Genomic DNA, 27,028 nt, shown 5'->3' on the forward strand with positions numbered 1-27,028 from the left:
TGGAGACCAAAGCCAAAGAGAAAAGGAAGTTTAAGCTAGAGGCACTGATGATGGTTTCCATTCTTATTTTTCAGGGCCCTTAAAGTCAAAATTGAAACACCGAGGTCCAAAAAACAAAGCCTGGGGCGCCTGGGTGGCACAGAGGTTAGGCGCCTGCCTTCGGCTCAGGGCGTGATCCCGGCGTTCTGGGCTCGAGCCCCACATCAGGCTCCTCCGCTATGAGCCTGCTTCTTCCTCTCCCACTCCCCCTGCTTGTGTTCCCTCTCTCGCTGGCTGTCTCTATCTCTGTCGAATAAATAAATAAAATCTTAAAAAAAAAAAAAAAAAAGCCTGCCAACGTAGCTTTCATGTAATACGTTAGCCGTCGGGAACGGTGAGGTGTCTGGTGAGCCAGGATATACGCTTCACTTCAAATTATGTTATCTTTTGAAAACAAAACTCAATACTGCCTTACTGAATCTTTACATCATTCTAATTAATGCCCGATTTCCACAGAGAATTCAGAAATATGACGCTTCTCACATGCAAATGTATCTGGGATGACTCATTATCCTAATATAGCTGACTTTTTAAAATTTTACTTATTTATTTATTTGTGTGTGTGAGAGAGAGACAGAATGCACAAGCAGGGGAGAGCTGCAGGCAGAGGGAGAAGCAGGCTCCCCACTGAGCAAGGAGCCCGATGCAGGACTTGATCCCAGGACCCCAGAATCATGACCTGAGCCGAAGGCAGACTCACTTACATCCGGATTTTTTTTTTGATAAATATGGTACAGTGCTGTAAGTGTATTTTCTTTTCCTTATGATTTCTTTAATAACCTTTTCTCTAGCTTTCTGTATTGTAAGAGTATATAACACATGTAATATACAGAATGTGTTACTCGACTGCTTATGTTATCGGCAAGGCTTCCAGTCATTAGTGGGCTCTTAGTGGTTAAGTTCTGGGGGAGTCAAAAGTTATACACGCATTTTAGACTGTGCGGGGGGTCGGCACCCCTAACCCCCATGTTGTGCAAGGATTAACCGTACTCATTACTGACACAGTTAATTTAATCATGACATTCAGACACTTTAATCCCATTTTTTGTACTTAGGAAGCTTTAGACTCAAACCTAGTTAAAATTCTGACTTCAGTTGAAGAGAACTTTCTAGTTGTTCGGTCCTCTTGTGAAAGATTCAAGGAGCAAAATATCAGAAGTTTACAACAATGGATCATCCCCAGACTTCTGTTTACTCCAACATCCCAGCTCCACAGTGGCCCCAGGAGAATTAAGAATTGTCGCTAAGTTTAAGCGTCTCCTTTGCTTACAGTCTTTTCTACAAACCACAGTGCAGTCCCTTGCCTCCCTTCTTTGCGTCTCCTTATTTCCAAATTCTTTTCTTTTCTTTCATTCAAGTACCATCTATGTCCAACATGGGGTTCAAACCCACGACCCCAAGATCAAGAGTCGCAGTCTCCACTGACTGAACCGGCCAGGCGCCCCTCCTTGTCCCCAAATTCTAAGGCCTCTACTGTGTTTGGGCCTGGGGATGGGGAGAATGACAAGAGCTCTCCTAGGCATCTCTGGCTTCCATCCTGCCTCCATCCTTACACACACACACACACACTCACCCCGCAAGGTGGCCGCATCTGTCTAGGCTGACACCCTCTCTCTTCAGGTGGCCCACCAGCCGCTCTCAGAGGAGTCTGGGACCCATAGCCCGGTGCGTCTCAAAAGCAGCAGGCCCGGAGCTCCACAAGGCTCCTTGGCTCCTTCCCACCACTTCGGTGGCAGAGGGCCAGAAAAGCAAACCCAAGCCACTATCTCCTCGGGGTCATTCTTATGCTGATGGCCAACCTGGGGACTAGACAGAGGACACCCGCCGCTCTAGAAGCTGACAGGTGGATGTGAGCACTGGAATACAAATGTAAAAGAAATTATTTGGATTTATAACAATGATGAAACCTTTGGGTGGGTCTGGTGTTGAAGACTTACAGGAGAAGAAATCAGCTTTTATTTTTAATAGAGAGCTTGAGTGCAAGCAGTACATGGTCCCGCTCTGAGTCTAACACACACCATTGACTGTTTAGTGCGTATCTGTGCCCCACGCGAGGAATGTATGGACACACGCCAGCTTTACCAGTAATCAGGAACTCCTGGGCTTTACAACCAGAAAGACAGATCCCCACAAACCCCACTTGAATGCCAGCTTCCAGCCGTGCATACCTGAGATTCTTAGAAGTTTCTCCTGTCTTAAGTTGAGCTCTGAAAAATCAGTATTTCCCTTCCTTAGCTTGGCCATAGGGGGAAGGCATTTTCTCCGGGATTTATTTTGATGAGCTATATCCCTGATAAACTCAGTTTATACCCTGTTTCTTCAAGGGTAGTATTTCAGCCCCTTCCTCCCTCTTTCCACCAAAAGAGTACCCAGACATTTTTCATGATTTTCACCTGTGAAAACAGAAAGATGTTTGGTCTGGAGGAAAATCAGACGATTCAGCAGTTGAGCAAAGTACAACTGTGTTTTTTGTTTCCACATTTTCCTTCCCCGTGTGTGTTACTTCGTTATCAGATCAGAAAGATGAAAAGGCAGTGATGGCCAAGTGGTCAGGGCCCGCTGCCTCCCCGTCTAGAGCCGGCCACAGGCATCCATGGGGTGAGGCGGGCACGTGACTGCGCCACGAGAGCCACGAGGAACCCCTCCGCCAAGCCCCTCTCCCCATGCAAAGCCCCTTCTACAGATACCAAGAAACAAATGACAAGGGCACCTAGTGCAAAAAAGGATGCTTCCTCGTTATTTAGAGAAGCACGACACTACACGGACACTCGCTTTCAAGCTATTTCTGTGCCGGATGACTCTTTTGAGATATTATTAATTGATCGTGTCCTCAAAGTTGTCAGCAGCAAAGGAAAAATATTATGGAACATCTACTCCTAACCCCTATTTCCTGAAACAATTGCCAAGCCTTCGTGTCCTAAGGTCTTCCCTGGGGAAGGTCTGTTAACAGCATCTTTATATGCCACAGAAGCCACCAGGAAGACCCTCTCCCTAGATTAGGCTTAGGAGGTAAAGACATTTGGAAAATAAATATGGCGGGGTCCTCTCGCCCCTCAATGGGAGAGGAAGAAGGTGGCCAACTGGGAGGGGAAAAAGGGGGTGAATGAGTTTGCAGGACCAGCTAGAGGAGGCTAGTTTTGTTGGTGGTGACGGCGATGTAGAGACCTAGATTCCATTTACGAGGAATGGCCCCACTGGGCAGGATGGATGTGTGGCATGCTTAGAGTGGCTGAAACTGGTGCCCAAGCTTAGGTAGCTGCCAGACAGCCCCCTGAGCCCACCTGCAGACGGACTGCTAGAAGGCCATTTACGGAGTCCCAGGGGACTCAAAACCTTACCCAGTTTTATTGGATTAGATGCTCTCCTTAGGATTTATGATCCCAAAGTGACAAGAATAAATTTCTCAATAATTGAAGCCAAGCCAGATTAATCTGATTTGCAAAAATCAGAAAGGTGATACTTCCTGTACTAGTGGGTCAGGGAGCAAATCTGTATAGATGACAATAGCAAACAAACAAACCTAGAGTCACATGGGAGGCTCACTAACAAATTACCGTGCAACCAAGCCACGGAATATTATGCAGTCATAATCAGGGTCTTTTAAGGATTTTTTTTTTTTTTACATATAACTTGAGAAATGGGAGCAATGCACCCAAATATTAGCACTGCATCTCTTTATATGGTAGTACCATGAGTAACATACTTTTCCTCTTTATTTCTCCAAAATGAGAATAGACCGCTTTTGCAAATCAGACGAGTACTGCATAAGTATATGTTTAAAGAGCAGATCAGAGGAAGGGAAGACTGTCTCACAAAACATTTAGAATCCAGGAAGATGCTTGTCTATGGCGACCTGAAGACCCTCCTGCCCACTCCTGTCTTCTCATGTGTATTGGGTACGATGAGCTTCCAGGCAGAAGGACTCATCCTTCTAGATGGCCCCTGAAACGAGGACAGGAACTCATGGGGGAAACACGGGGAATGAAGACGCATTTTCATTTTCATGCCATGCAAAATTGTGCAGGAGTCCAGAATCGCACGGCCTTTCACTTCCAAAAAAGATTACAGCTAAGGAGGAAGAGCCAAAAGCCATCCATTACATTCTGGACACGCCGATAACGTGCTTTACCTTTTAAGGAGACAAGATTCTCACATCTGTAGCGCCCCCTCCCCACATCTGTCGTTCTGACACCATTACCATAACAACGTTAAAGCTCTGATTAAAATGTGATTCCAGGTAAATTTAAAATTTTTAGCCATGTTTTACAGTCTCTCGGATATTTTCTACATTTCAACCCCTTTGCAGGGTGTAGATGGTCTGTTTTTTCATTTTTTTCCTTGAAGACGTTTGTCTGTGCCTAGAGGGCCAGCTAAAACTGGTTACCCTGCACATGGGCGTGGGGCCCTCGCCGGGTCAGCCTTTTCCTCTTTAAGGATTAGAGGCCAACCCACCACCTGCCGGCCTGGTGTCCTACCTGTAACATGACCCAGACTCCCTTTCTGGAGCAACACCTCCAACTGGCTGCTCTCGACCTCCCTCCAAAGCCCGAACGAGACCAGACCAAGACTTTTGAAAGAAGATAAGGCCGAGCTGGCCTCCCTCTGTCTCCAGCGTTCTTCCATGGGGATAGAAAGTTACACCATCAGCAAGTTTCAAATCTGGATCTCGTTAGCTTAGCCCCCCACCTCTTTCAGACACACGCTCCTGCTATCTTATTGAGTGTCCTGCTTTCCTCGTGAAGGAGTTGATACAAAATAAAAAGCCAACGGAGGCACACTGCTGTTTCCTTGCGGACCCTGTCCATTACGTGGATGGATGTCCCCCTTCTGGAAGCAGGAGCAAAACAATGGCACTTTGAGAATTTCAAACAAGGAAAATAATTTCACTCCTGAAGGAGTGAGAAGCAGTACTTTGTGCCATGACGAGAAGGTTGCAGGACATACACCAAATGTCGCATGTATTAGAAAGGCTGACTGTAAATTTCATGTTCAAGCCAATCAGAGCTCGCTGTACCTCCTCCTCCTCTGAAATCGTACCTTTGGATTTTTAGTTTATTCACCTAAAGTAGAGGTCTCCTTACCGCAAGCTGCCCTGAATCAATCACTCAGTCTCTCTCTCTCTCTCTCTCTTGCTTTATTTTGCAGCAAGAAGGTGTGCCTTATAAACAAATAGGTTTCACAGGCTGGGGCTCCTGCCGTCCTCATGTCCTCATGTCCTCATTGGGAGAAGCCTGAGCAAAGCTGCTGATGCCTTTAACAGTTCAGAGAGCCAGGAATGCACTTAAAAGGCTTCAGGATAAAAGGTGTCCAAGTCAGGACTGCTATTATTATGGTGATGGAAGGGAAGGGGCCTGCTAGCAGGCTTTGAAATTGCAAGTAAAAGACAAGCAGCACAGCACAGAGTGCTAAGCAGGCCCCAGAGAAGGACTCCTAACAAAGCCATTTGTACGTTCATCCCCACATCCAGGCCGAAGTGGGGCCCCTACAGCTGAGCTGTGTTGTTATGAAACCGAAGAGGCCTTCCCTGCTAGCAGAGGCCAGTCCCTGGGCCTGTCCTGGGAGATCGGAAGGTGCCTCCCCTCCCAACAGTGAGGGAGGCCCCAGGGAGCTGGGCCAGGGCGGGGGAGGGGGGGGCAGACACTGGGGTGCCTGAGGCCACCATGCCTCCAAGTGCTTGTGGCCAGACCCTCCTAAGATGAGATATCCTGAAAGGAGGATTTGCTGATATTTTCCAACTCACATTCCCAAACACAGACACACAGACACACACACACACACACATCATCGTCGTCATCACCACCACCACCGCTAGCTGCCTTCCCAATGTCCCCGGAACGCTTTTCAAATGAAAACAGACCTGTGAAAGTTCTGGTTTCAGGCTAAAGTTTCTTTTTTCCTTTAGAGCTGCTCTACGAGAGCACATCAGCATTTGGGAAGATAGAAAGCAAGATCTGGAAAGAGACCCCCTTTCCTTTTCTCACGCTGTTCTTGCGGAATCTGCGCAGACCCCAGTCCCGCTGTGCACGGGCAGTGCAGCCCCACGTGAAGGCTCTCGGAACGTTCGCTCACTTCCACAAACTAATCAGAGTATGTACTTGATGTAGGTGTGGTGAGGGGTCACTGAGGAATAATACGCAGGAATCTGTCAACTATAAATGGGGGTGGTTCTAGATGGCTGGGCTCCCTGCGGGCCTGTGGGGGTCCCTTCGCTTGTGGGGGCCCTGCGTGAGAGGAGAGACTACGACCAACCTTTTTCTGTGTCCACCTGCCTGACGCGGGTAAACGGTTACTTCCAATTTCTAAACGGAGAATGTGACATCCTCAGAGGCCGAGTGTGACTCTCTTACCAGAGAGGAAGAACATCAATTTCCAACCTTATTACACCCCAGTCCTCCAAAATACACCACTGTCATCGTAACTTGGGTATAAATGCTTGAAAAAAAACCCTTGAAAAATTCTCATATATCCCATTATTGGCTGATATATCAAAAAAAAAAAAAAAGTTGGTGCTGAGAATTTGTTTTAAGCATAAGAAAAAAAGAATAGAGGTAGACCCCAAACTCTGCACGATTTTTGATGGAGAATCCCACATCGTGAAGTCAAATCTCAGTTCTGAAAGTAGAAAGGCACAGTTCAAGATGGTGGCGGATTAAGCTGAAAGCAGGAGCCACGTGGCATTCCTCATCCCATCTACACCCCTATTTAGTGCGTAACATGCATGCAAGGAAAGAATCAAGCTACCTCTCTTTTCGATGAATTACAGAAATTATAGAAACGTGAAAACTGGGGCGCCTGGATGGCTCAGTCAGTTCAGAGTCTGCCTTTGGCTCAGGTCCTGATCCCAGGGTCCTGGGCTTGGGTCCCACGTGAGGCTCCCTGCTCACTGGGGAGCCTGCTTCTGCCTCTCCACTTCTTGTGCTCTCTCACACGCTCTCTCTCTCTCAAATAAATAAGTAAATAAAAGCTTTAAAAAAAAAAAAGAAAAAAGAAAAGAAATGTGAAAACGATTAAGAATGACTGGGAAAACATCAGAGGTTTGTAAACACCCCATCGTAACTGAGATGGTGTGGGGAGGACGATGATTCTCCAGAGTATGCCTGGCCCAATTTTTATTTCTGTGTCTATGTGTTTGGGTAGAAACTTTCCAGTTTGAGCTTGTTACCCCAAAAAAGACCAATGAGACTGTTTATTAAAAGAAAAGGCAGGGATGCCTGGGTGGCTCAGTCAGTCAAGCGTCTGCCTTCTGATCAGGTCATGATCCCAGGGTTCTGGGATCGAGTCCTGCATTGGGCTTCTTGCTCAGTGGGGAGCCTGCTTCTCCCTCTGCCTGCCGCTCCCCCTGCTTGTGCTCTCTCTCTCTCTCCCACCCCCTCTCCCCCTCTCTGACAAATAAATAAATAAAATCTTTTTTTTTTTAAAAAAAAGGAAAGACAGAGAAGTCTGTGTGGTCACTGAAGGCTGACCGAATGGGACGGAAGCCACGTTTGCACAAAGGCCAGTGTGCTGGCTGCTTCCTAAGCACTGTGCATTGAAGGCCTCACAGCAAAGAGTAAATGCTTCAGACCTGTGCATGCTCAGGAGATGAGAAAGAAACAGGCCACGTTTGGGGGGACAAAAAGGATGTGGGTGGCGATATGTCAAAGGGTCAGTCCGCACAGTGTCCAACACAGAGCCAGGTATCTAAGCACTGGAAACTCTCCCCACCCTTTCCAGTTCTAAACTGACCCATCATGACCTAGAGGACAAGAGGATTGTGGGTAAATAGACTATACTGAAAGCTAGCTCTGGGACCAGACTACCCGGGGTCAAACCCCAACTCTGTTATTTATTAGAACTATGTGGCCTTGGGCAAGTAATTTAACTTCTCTGTGCCTCAGTTTCCCCATTTGTAAAATGGGGACCACAGCATGCCCACCCCAGGGGTCGCTGTGAGAAGTTCGTACTTGCAAAGCACTCGGAACAGTGGCCGGCATGTAGTAAGTTCTATATGAATGTGTCTGTTCCTTTCATTTATATTATTAAGATGCACATCAGTAAAATGGTCTGGACCGACATTGGACACATCGGAGCTGAGTGAAGGAAGAGCCATGGTGCTCTGAGGTTATCCGAATGACACAGCTTCGGTTTGCCGGCGTGACTACTGTGCCTCGAGCAAGCTGGGGAGGAGGGCGTCCTGATGGAGAGCCCCGCTCTGCAGAGGACTGTGCCACGATCTCTGAGCACCGCATCACTGCCTGTTGCACAGCTCGGTTTGTGGAAAGTAAATGAAATATTTCGAAGCAAGCATGCAATTAGTGTTCACTTTAATATTAACTCTCACAATTAACACACACACACACACACACACACACACGTTTGAGAATGCAGCAAGCATTTGGCTTTGATGGGTTTAAGTCAGGGCTTGGGGGAGCAGGGGAAAAGGACAGGCGGTCGGGTTTAGTGGCGGACGCTGATTAGAATGCCACACGCAACGCAAGAAAAAGGCAGGAGGTGAGGTACAACTCGATGCAGAGAAAGAAAAGGTGGAGTACTAACTCGCTGAGATGACTCAATTCTCATCAAGTACCTCTGAATGTCAAGTTCTGCCTGAAGAGAGGTCAGCATGCACCGCAAAGCCTGCGTGACAGGAGAGAGAGAGAGAGAGAGAGAGAGACAGAAAAGAAAAAGGGTGAAAACATGAAGAGAAAAAGAACAGGTTGACCAGAATGGACCGACCATCTCTTCATTCATGAGGAAAATGTAGCAGAGTTAAGCCCTGTCTCCCTCAAAGAAGGAGAAAACGGTGACAGTCCCATCCTTGTATTTTAGTAAGAAATGTTGAAAGCAAACCCTGACTGGCAATGCGTTTCCCCTAAAATATCTTGCCACGGGCATATTTCAACTCACCTTGTCATGGGAAATGTGTTCCTTGGGCCGATTGTCCTGAGGTTATCCCAAGGCTGCAGGGGAGTGATGGGAGCTTGCCAAACCAGACTGAAATACCTTCCTAAGTCTGAGTGCAGTTGGGTGGGGTGCCCCTGCCCGCCATCTTGATTGGCCTTGGCCACTGGACTTCTCTACGAAGACTGGCCCGTGAGCACAGTGCTCTGAGCCTGTCCCCTGCCACGCAGGATGACAAGATTCTCATGATTAGACCCAACGTAAACACTTACAGGAACAGAAGACCAGGATTACGATGGAGGGAACTATAATTCTGTCATGGAAGTCTGGGTGACCATGGAGTGTCTTTGGTTTACTCTGCTTCCCACGTCAGTATTTAAATATTTCTGTTCTCATTGATCCACGGATTAATTTGGGGACAACTTTATTGTTTTTAAAAGACCCTGGTGGGAAAATATTCTTTGTGTTCTAAAAAATGAAAATTTCCATAAACCCCATGAGCAAATGACTTACTCTTGAATCCAAAATCAGCCGGTGAGACTTGAAAGCAGGGTCTCAGAGAAATATATCCATATACCCATGTTCACAGCAGCATTACTCACGATGGCCAAACAGTGGAAGCAGCCCACGTGTCCACCAACGGATGAATGGATACATCAACAAAATACGGTATATACGCAGAACGGAATATTATATGGCCTCACGAAGGAAAGAAATTCAGACACATACTACAACATGCATGAGCCTTGAGAGCACTATATGAAGTAAAATAATCTGGACAGAAAAAGACAAACACGGTAAGAGGCCACTTATAGGGGATGCCCAGAGTAGTCAATTCGGTAATGGGAAGTCGAATGATGGGTGTAGGGGGCTGGGAGGAGAAGAAGAGAGTGGGAAGGTGTTGTTTCATGTAGAGAGAGTTGCAATTATGCTGGGGATTGGTTGCACAACACTGTAAATGTTGTTACACTATTGAATTGTACCCGTCAAAATGGTCAAGACGGTAAACTTGATGTCATGTATATTCCACCACAGTTAAAAAAGAAAAAGAAAAGAAAAAAGGGGAAAATTGGCCAATGAGACATCCTGGCTTGACGGCTCCATCATCCATTACATGTGCCTACAGATGTGCCTATGGATATGTCCACAGGAACGACCCACAAATATGGGGTCTCTAAACCTCGTCATAATTGAACTAGATGATACCCGTGATCCAACCCACCATTATAGATACAGAGATAATACATATATATAATATGACTATTTCTTTAATTTCTGCATAATTTTATATTATTTAGAACGCAGTTACACACATACCAGACACCAATCTCTGTAAGAAAAAGAACATTGGAACACAGATGGGGACATCCCAAAGCCGAAAGACAGGTCTCCAGACAAGAACGGTCCTAAAACAGTCTACCCAGAATGCATTCAGAGGTGGGACATAAAAAGGAAAAGAACTCGAAGGGGCTTTTACGAGAAAAGAAGAGTGACACCGTGAGAAGAGCTATTAGCTAGACTGACCTCATAAAAGCCCTTTGCTGGGTGAATATATTCTCCCTAGAAAGGTGAGGCTTGCTGGAGGGCCTTCGATTCTTTACAGGCTTCATCAACTAGGAAAGAAATCTCCTGAGTAGATCACAAATAATAAAGCCCCGTAGGTACGTGATAAATAAACGTGCAAGATAAAAACGGGACGATGGCTTCGAAGAGCCGCTGCGGACAAGCAAGGGGGAAGGTGCAGAAAACCACAGTGGGCAGCACAAGGACACGGGGAATAAAATGGGCTGAGGACAGAGAACCCAGGAGGAGAGAGAGAGACAGCTGTGTGCAGTGTGGGGACGGAGAGCAGGGGAGGGGAGGGGAGACCGGCGCCCCGACAAAGAGGTTGTCAGGAGGGCAGAAACCCCAACCTTCCCAGAGGGGGACTCTCAGCAGAGGAACCTGCCACAGTAATAACAGAATACTCGGGACACAAGGGGACAAGGACCGTCGCTCCAGCGGCTGCTCTGGCCAAGGACTGTCTGCAACTCAAGAAAGTGGGAGGAGAAACACGCACGTGGTCAAAGGCTTCAAACTTGGAACAAACACCAGCTCTAGCGGTTGTATCTTTTCCTGCCTTCGCTGATGGAGGTCAAGGAAACAGAGAAGCCGGGAGGATCCCTCTGCCCCAGAGCAAGAAAGGACCCTGGGGTGCTGCAAAGCCAGGAGGCCTTCCTTTCTTAGAAGATGCAGAAGCTCCTACAGAAAAGGGGGGGCTTCAGAACTCGAGGCCACAGGAACTTGAGCTCTGGAATGCCAGGTACATTTCCCCAGGATTACAAAATTAAGCTCACAGACAACTTCCTCGGTTCTCGGCAGGTTCCACAGGTGGGCGAAATGTTTGCAGCTCTACGGGTTCCGAGCCCCACAGTAAGGAAGCAGAGAGGGAAAACCGGATCTTACTAGGCCACTCACATACTCTGGTTAAATCAAGTGTGTAGAGCTTGGAAGTCTGATTTATAGATTCGACCGTAAAACAGAAAATTCTTCCCCCCCCCCCAAAAAAATCAGTGTGGGCGGAGAAGGAGCACCTACAAGTCACTTCAGAGAATTTTAACGGTGATCAGTAGTTTATGGACATCACGAGGCTACATCTGGCTAAGGGAATGCGACTGGGGAAACTCGAGCCTCGCCACCTCAAGGAAAAAACTGTAGTGGCAATCATAACAATGTCGTAGAAATTAAACAGAAGGACGTTTTGATTATTTCAAAGACTCCTAATAAATCCAATGGCTATCATTAAGAGGAAAACGGTCAGGCTGCCTGGGTGGCTCAGTCGGTTAAGCGTCTGCCTTCAGCTCACGTCATGGTCCCAGGGTCCTGGGATGGAGCCCCACATAGGGCTCCCTGCTCAGTGGGGAGTCTGCTTCTCCTTCTCCCTCTGCCCCCGCCGCCCCCCCCATGCTCTCTCTCTCTTGCTTGCTCTCTCTCTCTCAAGTAAATAAAATCTTAAAAAAAAAAAATAAAAGGAGGAAAATGGTCAAGGGAAACTACAGAGGGGTTGTTCCATGGAAGGGTGCTTGAGAGCTCTTCCAAAGGCAAAGTGCAGCAGGAAGAGAAAGAGGTTCCAAAGTTTCCTCCCTAAGAGTAAAGACAGTGCTGATGAGCCTGAGCAGGGAAGATGAGGGACAGCAGATATCAAGCAGATGCCTTTCGCTCTGTGTCTGAGTTTTCTAGAATAAAGATAATTACATAATAATAATAGGAAAAGAGAAGAGTATTGTAAACATGGCAAAAGGGAAATGTAGCTCCCTTGGGAGTAAGAATGAGAGAGAGAGAGAGAGAGAGAGAGAGAGCTAGAGAAAGGGACATAAAGAGGAAGAAACCACAAAGGACTTTGGAGATTTGCCAAGACTGAAAAGCTTGCAAAAGGTTCTGGTTTTGCCCAGAAATTGAAGATTTTCTGATACACTTTCCTTCTAGTCAACTGTCGACTATTCGGGAGTAATTTAAGCAGTCTGAAGACTCACTGTGGTCAGAGAAAATGTATTCATGAAAAAATATGACAAGATCTCGTGAAAACATGTCTGTATTAGGAGTTCCCCAGAGTTTGTAATTATACAGTAATCACTGAGCTGTCCACCGTGTCTTCTCCTAACCAGAAGATCTAATTGCCAGAGCCTTAACTTAGAATTTTCTTCATGTTTCTAAATTTACGGACCCGTATTTCCTCTTCCTCTTCTCTTACTGCCAACACCCTTGTTCTTTATTTTACCAATGGAGAATGATCAGTATTAGTTTCCACTTAGTTCAAGATTCAAGGGATGCAAAGGGCTATTTGTATCCAATTTCTGAAAGCCTTCTGTCTCCCTGCTTTTGAAACCACAGAGCAGCCACTTCATTTCTGCAAGCCTGACTTTCCTTATCTGGGAAGTGAGGACAATAATAGTATTTACTTCACATAGTTGTTATGAGGCTCAAATGGGATCGAGGCACGGAAACCAAGAGGCACAATTCCTAGCACAGACGAAGAATGCAAATGCTGGGAACTTGAAACCTTTATTAAAAACAACTGCATTCCCCCAAAGATGCTTGACTGACAGTAACGAGGCAGTAAGTATCTAATGCCTTAAAATTGTGCCTATCCTTCTGACTTGGCCATTCTATTTCAAGCAACTGACTTTAAGGAAATAATCTACAATAACCCACAAGCGTGCACACAATGGAACCAACCAACCTAAGAAAGCACGAACAATGATGAAGGGGCAAACCCAGTAACAACACACAATGAAATTCACACATAGAATTCAGTGGGAAAAATCATGGTAGGTAAAACAGCATGTGTTTGGTTCTCCTTGAATCTATATTTCTGGAAAAAAATAGGACATACATCAAAATGTTAATCCATGTGGATTGTGAGAGCATGATTTTTGCTCTTTATCTGTTCTTCCTAGCATTTCTAGAATACACATGTATTACTTTTGTACTAAAAAAAAAAGAAAATATTTTTCCAAGTCGCCTGGGATTTGGGATTTAGGCTTGCTTTTCTGATTCATTTCTCCCTCCCCCAAAATGAAGCACCGGATATGATAGAAACAGCTAGAGACAAATTTAAAACAAAATCAGAAAACAAGATTTTACTCATTTGCTAACCTTAAAGATGGGAAGAACAAGAAGATCAAATCTAAATGCACAGCCTTTTTATCCCTTGTAAGCTTGTCAACATTTTTTCTCACATTGACTATGTACCAGTTGCACCACGAGGGGGCGCCTTGAACTTAAGGCGTAAGATAAATGCAGTCCCTTGGCATGAGGGAAGGAAGCAGCTGAAATCCCAAACTTGGGAGGAAACAAGACACACTCCACACTGATGGCTTTGAGTCAATCCAACTGTTCAAAATGCCTCAGAGTCCCTTGTATGTAACCATTCAGAAAAAACTACAATGGGTTTGTCGTTTGTGTCGTTAACACCAATGACAGCGGGGAGTTGATTTCTTCAAGTCTAACGAAGCTGCCATTGAAGAAAGAAAAATGAGTGGCCCCCACGACGCAAAACTGAAGGACAAAACGAAAGCAAATGTTGGGGAAACCGTCTTAGAAGGAATTCTGTCCTAAAGACACACAGTTCTACCAGTAACTTGGGGACCAAACAAAGCCATTTTAGGTAATCTGGGGTAAAAAGAAAAAAAATTAACTCAGTTGAGAGACCCAGTTGTAACATAATTCCTTTCTAAAAATGTTTAAAATATTAAAGATGGAATAAAAGTAGGTAGCTCGTGAGACTTTGTGAGCCACGTTAATTAACAGTAACCTTAAAACATAGGATAAAGTCTGATAGACTCTCAAGAGTAAACAAACAAAAAAGCAGCAATATTTCAAAAAGAAAAAGATTCAGGGCAGAAATCCTAGGAATTTTGAATTTCCTGAGAATTCCAAGTAATTCTACAGTGAATTTAGGACAGCGGTTGGGGGCGTAACTTTTGGAAGGAAAGAACTAGCCTTGAGCCTCAAGTTCAACTCGTAACGTCTTGGGCACCTCATCTTGGAAATGCTGCCGTGGTCATGGGTTATGTGCAGTTTCCTCATCCTTAAAGAGGTAAAAATAGTAATAATAAGATTTGTATTACAGTTCTGTTGTACGAGATGAGATAAGTTCTGAAAAATGCAAAATCTGTGCCTCGCGTTAGGACGGCCGCACCTCCCGTGCTGGTCTGCGGTCAAGGAAAGTGTCTGAGCACCTCTGTGCTTGTGTTCTCATGACTCCAATGGAGGTAGGGGGTCTCATGTTTAAAAAACATAGAATGAAATATATTCATCGACTTACGCATACAAGGCAGTGCTGGCTTTCAAAGTAGTGGGTTTACACGACTACACAGTTCTTTCTATGACCTTGCCACGGCCTGCAAAAGCAGATTGCAAGGTCAGCAAGGAAACCTGCCCCACTCTGGGCAGACACCCGGCCAGTCCGGGCTCCAGCCACGCTGCCGTGTTTGTGGCCAGTGTTCCGACGGGAGCAGCCCACAGCACAGCAGCTGTGAAAGACTGTAGTATTAACCCCAGTCATTCTTCAGTTCTGGATTTCCCAACTCCACCCTTCTCGACTCACAGAATACGAGATGAAAGGATGTAACAGACCTTCGAGAGATCTGCAAAGGTTAGGTCTCGCGCAAATGGAAGGAGGGATAAGGATAAAAAAAATGCATTGGCTACCCAGTTATAAGAGGACCGATGTCTCATTAACAGATCTCAGGGGGTTTTCCGAAGAGGTCTTTCCCCCACATTCCTGCTTGACAGAGAAGGAAAAGGAAGTGCAGTGCCCCACGTAGTGTTAGACGTCTGGGAAGAGTTAAGCCAGGTCAGCTCCACAAGGGTGACAGGTACCTGGGAACGGCCCCAAGCAGAAGCAATCTCTGGACATTGGGATGAGCAGTTCCTTGAGAATTCTGCCTATTTCTCTTCCATAGCACTTAATGCTACCTGACACACTACATATTTCATTTACTTTCTTGTTTCTTATCTGTGCCCTTCACCCCCTACATAAGCACCAGGAAGGCAGGGATCTCTCCAGTGCTCAGACTTCACTTCCAGAACGAACAGAAAGCCTGGAAGGAGGCACTGGTGCTCAGGGAGCGTTGGCTTCGGCAGCCTGCTTGATTTGAGGGCTTACCTCCTGTCCCTAAACTACCTCAGGTCCAAGGAGCCAAGCCAGGAACTCCCCAAAGCTCACATCAGCCTCCTCAGCCAACCTGCAGGACTGTCCCCAGCCCCCACTCACGCTCCATCGAGAACATTCCAACCCATCACCCTGACTTCCCCCACGCTTTAATGCTTCTTGGCTACTCTCACACCTTCTTGGAAGGAGGAAAATCTCCATCTGATATGGAATTTCTGTTTGGCAGGGTTTCCCTTCAATTTCCACCAAAACCCTCCTCCCCTGAACACTAAACTCAAGGGAAACAAAAATAGTCAAAACTAAAAAAAAGGGGGGGCTTCTGAACCCCAGATTTCTAGTTCTCCCTCATTCCAGACCTTTGTGATACACTTCATCCTTGCTTCAATGGCTGTTGCTGCAGGGGAGAGACGCTTCCTGCTGGGGGTAGTGTCCGCTGACACCCGCCCCAGTCCTGGCCAGGCCTTGTTTAGAAGCAGCCTTCTTGCACTTGCGATGTAACTAAAGGTACAAATTTTAATAGGGAAGAGAGAGGGGGTAATTGAATTTTAATAAGGAGGAAGGTAGGATAAAAAATGGGATCATTTACCGAAACCAGTCGGAAACGCACCGCACTTCTGATCCTCCCTCTTCTCCCAGAGAAAATCGTCACAGGGACTAGAATCTCTAAGATCTCAGCCATCTTGCCCCCCAGGCAAGGGGATGCACACCACCCAGACCGGCTGAAAGATACCTCTAGGCATCTTGTCTTCCCCTACCGACCACGGGGAAGCATGGCCTTATCACACCGCATCTACTCCAGAAGTTTCCATAATGGTTAGAGGTGAGATAAATGGGGCGTTTGCAGAACACTGGCTGGCGCCACTCTATGAGGAAGACATGAGGCTCAGTGGTCCAGAAAACACGGGGCAGAGAGTCCGAGTCTGGGTTCCAGAGGCTTCTCTGGACACTCAATGTAACTTAGGCATCTGTCTGGTCCTCAATTTCCTTATGTGTAAAATGAAGAGTTAGATTCAACCTCTATGGCAGACCTTAGCTTTGGGTTGCCCTAGAGACATACTGCCTCCTAACATCCTTGACCACACCAGAGCGCTCCACTCATAGTCCTTTCTGAGGAAGGACCAGAGCTCCAAGCACAGGTGGGAAGAACCTGGGTACAAAAGCTAGGGTCAGCACTCATTCACTGCTCTGCTTTGAATGAATTACTTAGGCTGACATTAGGTTTTGTATTGGGCCTGTTCAACCACTAAGGTTCACTTTCCACGCCTGCAAATGGCAACAACCATCCCGCCAACCTCACAACGTCACCAAGGAGGGCAAAGGAGGTGAACTGGACAAAAGCATTGTTGAGCGTGAAGCTCTTAATAATAAGAAAGTAGTTGTGTTTTTCTTAAGGAGAAGGAGCTGGAGGCATGCACACACAGACCAGAGTTCCTAGAATATTCGACTGCTAAAGGATGAAGTCTGGTTCTGTCCACTTCCAGGCCACTTAGCTGCAGGGATGGAAGACCTTCAACACACAGCTTCAATTCATGAGCAAGTAAGAATTATGGTGGCAGATGCTAGCATCCGCAACCCCAGCTGGAAGCCTGGGCCCTGAGACTTGTCGTCCTGAGGCCCTAAGTCCCACCTGCCTGTGGGGCTGCCACCTTCCCAACTCCAAGGCAAATTGCTGTTTCGATCTGCAATTGTCTGCTGCCACAGGTGTGCTGAGCTCCAGGCACTGGGCTCAGCCAACAATTCTGCCTTCTTCAGCCCATGCTACCCAAGAGCTCAGTGCTGGAGCCTGGCCTCATTTCCCATTTCTGGCCTATCAATCCCCAGAAACAGCCAAATATACTTTTGGGGTTGAAAATTATAGTGAAAGCTATAAGCTCTATTGGGATAAAAATGCCTTCGTACACAAATACTCTTCTTGACAGTTCCATTTCACCGCTAACGTCGATTAGATAAGCGAGTAGTGCCATTTCTTAAATTCAAAGATAGATTGATATTATTTAAACAGACAAGGGCCATCATCAGTTGCTAGTTTGTGTGATAAAACATTATAATTATAATTAATACAACATAACTGGGGCTATAATTACAAATTAGTATTTTTAACATTGCAATTAAGGAAAATAATCTGTCATGGAGCGAAAAGAAAAGAAAACACCCAGCAATAGCTCTCTGGCATGATTTTGAAGCTACTAGCGTTCATACATTCTTCCAGCAGGAGGAATGCTATTTGCTGTCATTTTTAATATCCAGGTAAATTTTTTGTTCATAAAATGAGTAAAGATTTCAATCTTTTGAAACAACAGGTTGGGTTCTAGGAGTTCTTCTTGAAGATGTGTAAGAGGCATCCCTCTGATGGGGCGCCTGGGTGGCTCAGTCATTAAGCGTCTGCCTTCAGCTCAGGGCGTGATCCCGGAGTCCTGGGATCGAGCCCCGCATCAGGCTCCTCCGCTGGGAGCCTGCTTCTTCCTCTCCCACTCCCCCTGCTTGTGTTCCCTCTCTCGCTGGCTGTCTCTCTCTGTCAAATAAATAAATAAAATCTTTAATAAAAAAAAAAAGAGGCATCCCTCTGATACAATGAATTAAAATAGAGTGTGTGCACATAACAATTCAACAATTAAACAGACTTTGCTAATTGCCTGGAAAGAGCAGGAGCAAAAAGTTGAAAACAGTCTCCAAGTACGCGAAGAGCCTCTGGCCCTATGCTGAAAAACTGAGAGCGAGATCCAGAGAGAGAAATGAACCCCTCAGCAGGATTAAAAGTCATATAGCTCCTGTTGAGCATCCTCAGGATGAAATTTCTGGAGCTGCGGTGCAAATCACAGTTCAAAAATGATCAGCGGGGCACTGGCTGGGGCCATCAGAAGGCTCTCAAAAACCAGTTAAGATTATCAACCCCCTTCCAGGAGAAGTGCAAAAAAAAGTTACTGCAGAACCTCCCTGACACTCTTCCCATCAAAACTTCACAGAAGTAAGTTGGAAATATAGGACAGAACAAACACAGCGAGGAAGATGTTGACAGAGAAAAGAAAAGGGAAATCGTTAGCTCATAAGCAAACTACAGTGCCATTGTGAAGGCAGTGTTCCACCAGAAGCGAGCTCCAAATGGGTGTTGGGGTGACACTATGAGTGCCCAGGCATTTCCACCTGGACCATCTACCTAGATGGTCCCATCTCGTGTCCTTTAGACCAGCGGGCAGGTGCACTCCTGGAATGCCAACCCCATGGGGGGAAGTTTTTTTCTTTCCTCTGAAGGATGTCTGCTTCAGTAGTTGTGAGGTGGAGTGAGGGGAAGGAGAGACCCTCCGTCAGGGAGTGAAGAGGAAACCACATCATTGAGATGAGCACTCCCTGTTGGTCTGAACACACCCTGCATGGGACATCTCTCTCCCCTTCCAACTGGAAGACCTGGGAGGCCACTGTGGGTCTGAGGCTGATGCGAAGCTAATACGGGGTCATTCTAGAGCTTTTAAAGGAGGTCTTGACACTATTTTCACCCTTTAGTACGCACTGTAGAACCCCCCAAGAAATTGGCCAGCCACCATCCTCCCACCCCCAAATCCCTGCAGAGCTATCCTCCCGCCTTTGGTGTGCACTGTCAGGCATGAGGGTCTAGGACAAGTTGAGAAGGTCACTCATAATTTTCAAACTATTTGCTCCATGGTATTTCGACTCTTAGCCAGGAATGTCTGGCAGGGAAGCTCCCTCTTTTTGACCCTCTGACCCCCTCTCATAATTTACCAAGTATCATGATGACCTTCTCCTTCATTCCCAAAGCTAATAAATCCCACTCGCATACGCATAACTAAAGCACAGCACGGTTCCTCTGCCCCTGGGAAGGGTAACTCCTCTTTGAAGGCTTGAGTGCGGAGCAAGAATAACCTCGATTCTTCATTTACTCCTGCTTTGACAATGACCTTCTCAATACAGGGCTGACTTTGAGATGTCACTGAAGAGCTTTCAGATTCAGCGTGGAGGACAGAGTTTAAACAGATAGAGCATTTGACTTTGGCCTAAGAAAACATTATATTTTCAATGGAATGGTGGTGCTCTGGCCACCATCGTCTAAAACAGGCAGATCAGAGCCTGTTTCTGAGAAGGGTAAGCACCGTTTTTCAGTTGATACTTTAAGTATACACACACACACCTTGCAATTAATGGCACGGAAATGCAAAACTACAATGTGGCCCGTGATTATTCCATGTGGGACACTGGAACGAAGGCCAACTTCCTATGGACGGGATCTCTCTTTCCAGGATTATCTCAGTGAGTCCACCTCTCCTCCCCATTCATAATGCAGCTCTTAAATCAGCTGAAGAGACTTACGGGGCAGGTGTAATCCAACGTTTGGCTCCGCTGTAGATTTGTCTACTGCCCTCTTTCCCAGTCCAGTGGAGCAAATGGTGCAGCAGAGGGGGAAGGCAAGCTTCAACTGTCCACACAGAATAGTCCTGCTGATGGCCAGCACTCGCCATCCTGGGATGAGGCCAAACAGCCCAGCTAGGCCGGCGATCCAATCCCAGGGCGACCAGAAGGCCCATTCCTAGCCTTGGGCTGCATTATATTCCCAGGCAGGAGAGCACAGGTCTTCCTAGCATGTTACCAGCCACCAGCATGTATAGACTCTTAGCCTTTTTATTAATCACAAGGACAAGGGTCAGCTCTGTGAGCGGGCAGGGTAGCGGCTGGTGGCTGGGCTGTGCGGGAAGAGGGTGATTTTATGGGAACTAAGGAGCCATCTTGTTCCAGGAACACTACACCAACCTGCCAGCCAAACCCTACAAATCCACAGCTCCTTGATTAGCTAAGCAGGGGCTTTGGACAGACTCCATTATTAAAAGTGCAGAGACCCCTGGGCAGAGATATAACAGCAGCCTTATCAGATAGGCTTAGTATCAATAATTTAGTAGAGCCTCTGTGGAGAGGAGATTCTGATAGGATGCAAAAAAGGGATCCAGAAATGAAATAAATTGTGCGAAGGCAACTGTTCCTTACTTCGTTGCTTTTCATGAGTTCATGAGCCTAGACCCAAGGTGTATTCTCACCGGCTCCCCAGCTCCCCTTCTTCTACGGGATGAACCTCCCATTTCACACTGGGCAACAGGCTCAGACTGTGGGTGAGACTCTGTTGGTGTGTCTCCCGGGCACAGTGGTGGATCCCACCTACACTCGCCCAACACTGTCAAATGGCCAAACAGTCACGAAGACACATCCAGTGACCTTGGATTGTGCTGGGAAGGGCAAGGTTATAGAGACTTCCAGAACTCTAGAAAAAGATGAAGCCCAAGGCAGGGAACAAAATGAGGATTCTAGAGGGGAAGAAAGGAAGCCAGACAGGAAGCCAGAATTGGATTCCAGAATCACATATCCATTCTTCCAAAAAGTAACAGTTGAAATACACGGCCCATTCGGTATGATCAACGATAAAAGTCACCTACCTACTGTCAGCTAGATCCAATGAATATAGGAGGACAGGATTTGGAAACAAGGTTCTATGAAGTTCCTTTTGTTTCTATCACTTAACCTCATGCTCACATGAATACAACTGAGACTCACTAGCATACCACAGAAGAAATTCATATCCTATTTCAACGTCAACGACTAATGGGTAAAAAGAGTTTATTGCATCCCTCCAGAGATGTCAAAAATTAAATAATGGAAACAGAGTTCCCTTGATTCTCTTCTGAAGGAGACTTTTTCTTAATTACTGGTGTTTTTATGGCTTGGGTAGTCTGATCTGGTCATGAAAACACATCAAAAGTCTGTAATCAATACCCAGACCTTTTAAAAATACTAACACGCAGACAGGTTTATCTACTGTACTGTCTCTGAACTAGAACACGATACAAATTAATCTTTACATACAATGGAAATCATGCTAAATATCTTTTCTTCGGTTAGTTCATGATCTAAATCGGACCGCCTCCCCTCCCCCTAAGTTCGTAAAGATTCCCCCACAGCTGCTACTGGAATTACATGATATGGAAGAATAATATCCTTCAGTGTTGATGTCATTATTGTTTAGAAGCCAGGTCACAGTTTTAAAACCAGGAAGCATCTGCAGCATATAAAATTACTTTTAACTTCTGAGGCTTCTAGGCCTAAAGCCAAAAGGTAATGAGTTACCTCAAAAATATTTTCTTCTATTTCTTTACAAAAAAAAAAATTATTTGGGGGCTAAGGGGTGAAACAAAAGCAATTTCCACCACCTTATCCAGGGGTGAAGAGTAACCACCCAATGTGCCTGCCTTTCATCTCTTCATTTTCTGTTCCCTGGCTTTTCCTCCAGGACCAGAATTCTTTTCATGCCCCCATTCTGCATCCTTTCGACATCGTTCCCCAAAGACCTGCTCTTCAGCTCTGGGGGCTAAAAGGCATTCTGAGTCCACAAGCTTTTCATTACTGCTTATATTTCTTTTCTGCTGACCATGATGCACATGAACTTGCCAACAATCTCTACTCAGGAGAGAGATTCAATTCTTTTTAAGAAGAAAAATCATTTGGTACTTTCTTTCTCCATGAAGCTCTCACAATCGACAGGAGTTTAATGCGTCCAGCAAGTGACTCATCTTCCTTAATGGCTTTCAGACATTGGCACGCACATTCCAACACCCGAAGCAGAGAAGGTAAGACGGCCTCAGGTTATACGAGGGACTCTCCGTATCAGTGTGTCTGGTAGAACAAGCTGACCAGGAGCAGGGGCCTGTTGTGGAAAGGGCACAGACTCAGAACCATACTGTCCTAGAGACAGTGTCTACCAAATAACAGCCTGACTGAGCCTCAGTCTTCTCATCTGCAAAATGGGAATACCACCATGTAGAGTTTCAGCGAGGAGTTACTTTTGATTTGCTCATTCCCCAACCTCTCTTCAAATATCCTCCGAGAATATACACAGATGTTAGGGGTTCCCCACACTGGCGGGTGGGAGGGGGAGCTGTTTTCTTTCTTTTTTTTTTTTCTTAAAGATTTTATTTATTTATTTGACAGAGATAGAGACAGCCAGCGAGAGAGGGAACACAAGCAGGGGGAGTGGGAGAGGAAGAAGCAGGCTCTTAGCGGAGGAGCCTGATGTGGGGCTCGATCCCAGAACGCCGGGATCACGCCCTGAGCCGAAGGCAGACGCTTAACTGCTGTGCCACCCAGGCGCCCCAGGGGGAGCTGTTTTCTATATTACACACTGGCTGATCCTGGCAGTCATTTTTTTTTCTTTCAAATGACCAAGGTTACATGTCCTTCACAAAATCGCAAAGTTATTAATCACCTAGTGATAATCAACGTAACCTCCTATAAAACTGTGAGACCCCAGAATCCTCTGCATGCTTGGTCTACACTGTGGGAGCACTAACTTGCTCAGAGCACCACCTACTGTTTGCCAGAGCTTCATGTTTCTCCCCCAAAACATTGCTTTTCACCGAACTCACTGCTCCCTGAACAGGTGGGAGAATCAGCCGCTCGTCCCTGAGATCTCTTACCTTAAATGTTTCTGGTTTCCATTACCTACAAGATCCCACGGAACATGCAGGAGGTGACCTCTGTAACATGTATACAATATCTCTGCTTTTTCTCTAAGACCTCACTAACGTCTTCTTTAAAAAATATAACTTCCCTTTATCTTTAGGTAATTTTTACCAAAAATTCAAGATAAGTTTTAAAAGATCTCTTATACCATAAATACAGAGCAAAAAGGATAGAGAGAGCTGCTGTGAGTGTATACTCAGAGCTAAAAATCAGTCCATTTGCTCCATTGTGCTAGATACGCTATTCTAAAGCTACCGCACCTTCTACCAATAAAAATGGCGGGATGCTTGGCTGGCTCAGCTGGTACAGCATGCACTCTTGATCTCAGAGTCGTGAGTTCGAGCCCCACATTGGGTATAGAGATTACTTTAAAAAAAAACCAAACAAATAAAAATCTTCCTTTTTTTTTTTTAATGGCCACGCACTTCCATACTTCTAGCTATTTGTGATTATCAGGCTGCCTGTTACGTTCCCCCAACGTCACATAGAAGTCAAACAAATTTTAATGGAATTCTATTTTTTTCATTTCTTAATTGGTTAAATACTAATTATACTAATGCTTTTTATTTTCCTTTGTAATTTATCTTCAATTGAATTTTTACCATTCAATGTATACCTGTCAAGTAAGGTGAATCTATTATGCAACTATTGAAATGAACTAAAGTCACTTCTATTTTTGAAGTAAATCTATTGGTGATCCTTTTAGGATAAGAATAATCATACTCTAAGTACATCGGGTCAATAATTATCTCTTCGTTACATGGTCATTTTCTTCAGGCAAGGAACGATATGCAAATAGCATACACACAGGGATATCTTCCTGTTCATTCACCTCAAAACTCAAAGCATTTCTTCACAAAACCGAAATGGAATTGGTTACATCTTTGTGTCTTTTTTTAAAATCAGTATTCTCTCTTTTATTCTACTCTATTTTTTTTCATTCTCCCTACCATCTGCCAATGGAGTAATCCCCAGCTATGAAAACAAAATGTTTTAAAAACAAAAAAATTGTGATGTAAAGCCTTACGGCTTTTTCCATGGCTTGATCCCCATCATTAATCTTCTGCTCACCGCGTGCCAAGAGTGGTCAAAGCTGGCATGTATGTAAAAAATAAACGTACCAAGTTTCCACTTCTTTTTTCCTCTGAGAAACGTGAGGAAAGTGTTGAGTAAGGAAAGTACTCCAGGGCAAGAGGATGTGAAATAATCTAAACGACTCCCCTTACTCCCATTTTCCGGACCTCGGAGTGTTTATCTAGCGGAGGCTCTGAGAGAGTCTGGCGAGAAAGATCACGTACTCTGTCTTTAAGGAAATAAACCCACATCCTAAGCTTAGAGGTCTGAAAATGTCCACGAAAAACACACCTTTCTGGACACCGGGTACAGGGAAATCAACTCAGGAAAACAAACATCTCTCACCAAGTGGTTGCCACCTTTGTCCTTCAGCTTTTTTTTATTGGATCCTGCAGCTGCCTGAACTAGATGTGGGAAGATGTGAAGTCTCAAGACTAGTGATCAATGATTGTAATTCATTTCTAAAGTGATTATTTCTACCACTATTAACACTCACTAAGCCAAATCACAGTTATCCACAACAGGAGAAGTCTAACTGGGAAGTATTTTCAAATTCTCGAACTATTTTGTTGAGGCATACTCATGTGGGGAATGGTAGTGTGTGTACATTTTACTGATTAAAAATGAAAAAAAAAATCCAAATGTCCACTGACAGATGCCCGGACAAAATGTGGTATACCCACACAGCAGAACAGCACTCAGCCCTTAAAAGGAGCCCTTAGAAAGGAAGGGCATTCGGACGGGGCTAAACCTTGAGGACACTTATGCTAAGTGAGGTCTTACTTATTACCTCACATACTGTATGATTTCACATAATGATTTCACCTCTGAACTGTATACTTAGAAATGGTCCATGGTGAAATTTCTTGTTACGTTTATTTTACCACATTTTAAAATAAAAATCATATTAATACAATACTGTCAACAGTCCAAATAAATAAGAGAGTGGGGTGCCTGGGTGGCTCAGTCATTAAGCATCTGCCTTCGACTCAGGTCATGATCCCAGTGTTCTGGGATCGAGCCCCGCATCGGGCTCCCTGCTCAGCGGGAAGTCTGCTTCTCCCTCTCCCACTCCCCCGCTTGTGTTCCCTCTCTCACTGCCTCTCTCTCTCTGTCAAATAAATAAATGAAAATCTAAATAAATAAATAAATAAATAAGCAAAATAAAATAAAGTGAACAGAAAGAACAACTCCTAGCCTGGGTTCTCTACAAAGAATCTAAAGATATAAGGAGGGCTCAAACAGCAAATTATTTTTAGCGTATCATTTGTGGTGCGAGGGTAATTCTTGGCTTACGTAACCAGTCAAAGCCAGGTCTTGTCCGAATGGCTCTAGAGAGGAATGACTTTGGACTCAATTAAATTTGAATAAAGATCTTTGCCACATTTCATTTCACCTAATGGTTCCTTTGATATTTTCCCAATCTTCTGATTCCTTGAGTTACTTAACCTCCAATGCTGGACTATATTCAGATGCCCTTTGGAAGGCTCGCTGAGGTAGACTGCCGTTGGTCTAGGCTGTCTTTTTCATTCAGGGAGAGCCCTATGTGTAGGCAAATGCTGCTGTATTCCTACCAAGTGGGCCGTTCTACTTCCGGCTGGATGCTGAGGAGAGGTCAAGCCAAGCACTCCAACTGTCTCTCTAGGTCCTTCTGCCATGGCTTTTCCCAAGCCCCTGCTCAGGTATTGGAGGAGGACACAGTTGTTCATTTTCAGTCCTAATGTCAGTGAAGAAATCACTACGCTTGGTATCTCAAGTTAGGTGGACTGCAAAAACTTTTTTCACATTTGATGACAAGACTGTAGAATATATCTTTTTTTTCACACACCTACATTGCTTCTCTGACAGGGTCTACGACAAATGAGCGCCTCTGTTTGTTCAGTGGAAGAGAAACAATCAAACTGCCCATTCAGCTCAAGATGGATCCACTGCCTGCACAGTTGATAATTGATTCTCTGAGATACTCTGAGTTGATTCTGAGGTAAAAACAGTTCTTAATTGTAGCAACTCACTGAATCCACAATCAGTTTAAACTCAAAATAGGACCCAAGACACAATCCTACCATCAAATGCATGAAGACGGTTAGAAAGAATCTCATTTCTTTTCTCTCCACATATGCATTAAGGTTCCTCCTTTGACAACATGTACAAATCAGGGGATTTTAAAACAGACTCTTCTCTGACGATGTTGAAACAGAGATCTGGGAAAAATAACAAGTTAAGCTCCTATTGTTCAAAGTTCATCGTTTTTTAGAAAATAATTAGTACAGGGGAAAAAGAGATCCTCCGCTATTCACATTATTAACTAAAGGAAGGCTTTAGGTTTCCACATTCCCCAACAATAAGATCAGAACTGACTCTTGGATTCTACCCCAAAACCTCAACTTCCTGCTCTACAAGATTTACCTCAGAAAGTGAATAGGTCCCAACTGCTGCCAAAGCAAAGACCTTTACATGAAATCAATCAGATCAGGACAACCCATAACTCTACTTGATGTGCCACATACTAAAAGACACAGCACAGGAAATACTAATACTTTTCTGACTGATCTCCTATAAATGTGCACGTGAATAGATACCGTAATGTCTTATTTATGGAACGGTGTCACAGAAGTGAGATTTCCAGATACAATTTAAAAACATCTTTTTGCCTGCTATTTTAAAAATCATCTTGTTTATTTTTAATTTGGCACATATTCAACCTTTTTAAGCTTAGTATAATAGCAAAAGTTAATTTTTTCAGACGACACAATGTCATCATGAACATTAGTTAATAGAGAAAATTGAAAACAGACATCCCTTCGTTAAGCAGGCACTAAACAGTGTGCCTATGTACTGAGCAGAACAATGGCTAATCTTCCCTTTGCT

General features: G+C 45.1%; 1 protein-coding gene across 16 annotated transcripts in view; it reads right to left on the bottom strand.

Moving 5' to 3' along the window:
* KIAA1217 (KIAA1217 ortholog) overlaps positions 1 to 27,028 on the bottom strand; it is a 703,566-nt gene that overhangs the window by 144,809 nt on the left and 531,729 nt on the right. For 9 of the 16 annotated variants that reach the window (XM_045787000.2, XM_045786992.2, XM_045787038.2 and 6 more), the window contains one exon: positions 8,575 to 8,655. The exons of the other annotated variants lie outside the window; for them this stretch is intronic. In XM_045787000.2, coding sequence (XP_045642956.2) covers positions 8,575 to 8,655 — 81 coding nt within the window. The remainder of the gene's footprint in view (positions 1 to 8,574; positions 8,656 to 27,028) is intronic. 16 annotated transcript variants of the gene reach the window in all.

The sequence above is a fragment of the Ursus americanus genome, chromosome 31 (assembly GCF_024610735.1).
Source record: "Ursus americanus isolate L20-20 chromosome 31, mUrsAme1.1.p, whole genome shotgun sequence".
Taxonomy (NCBI): Eukaryota; Metazoa; Chordata; class Mammalia; order Carnivora; family Ursidae; genus Ursus; species Ursus americanus.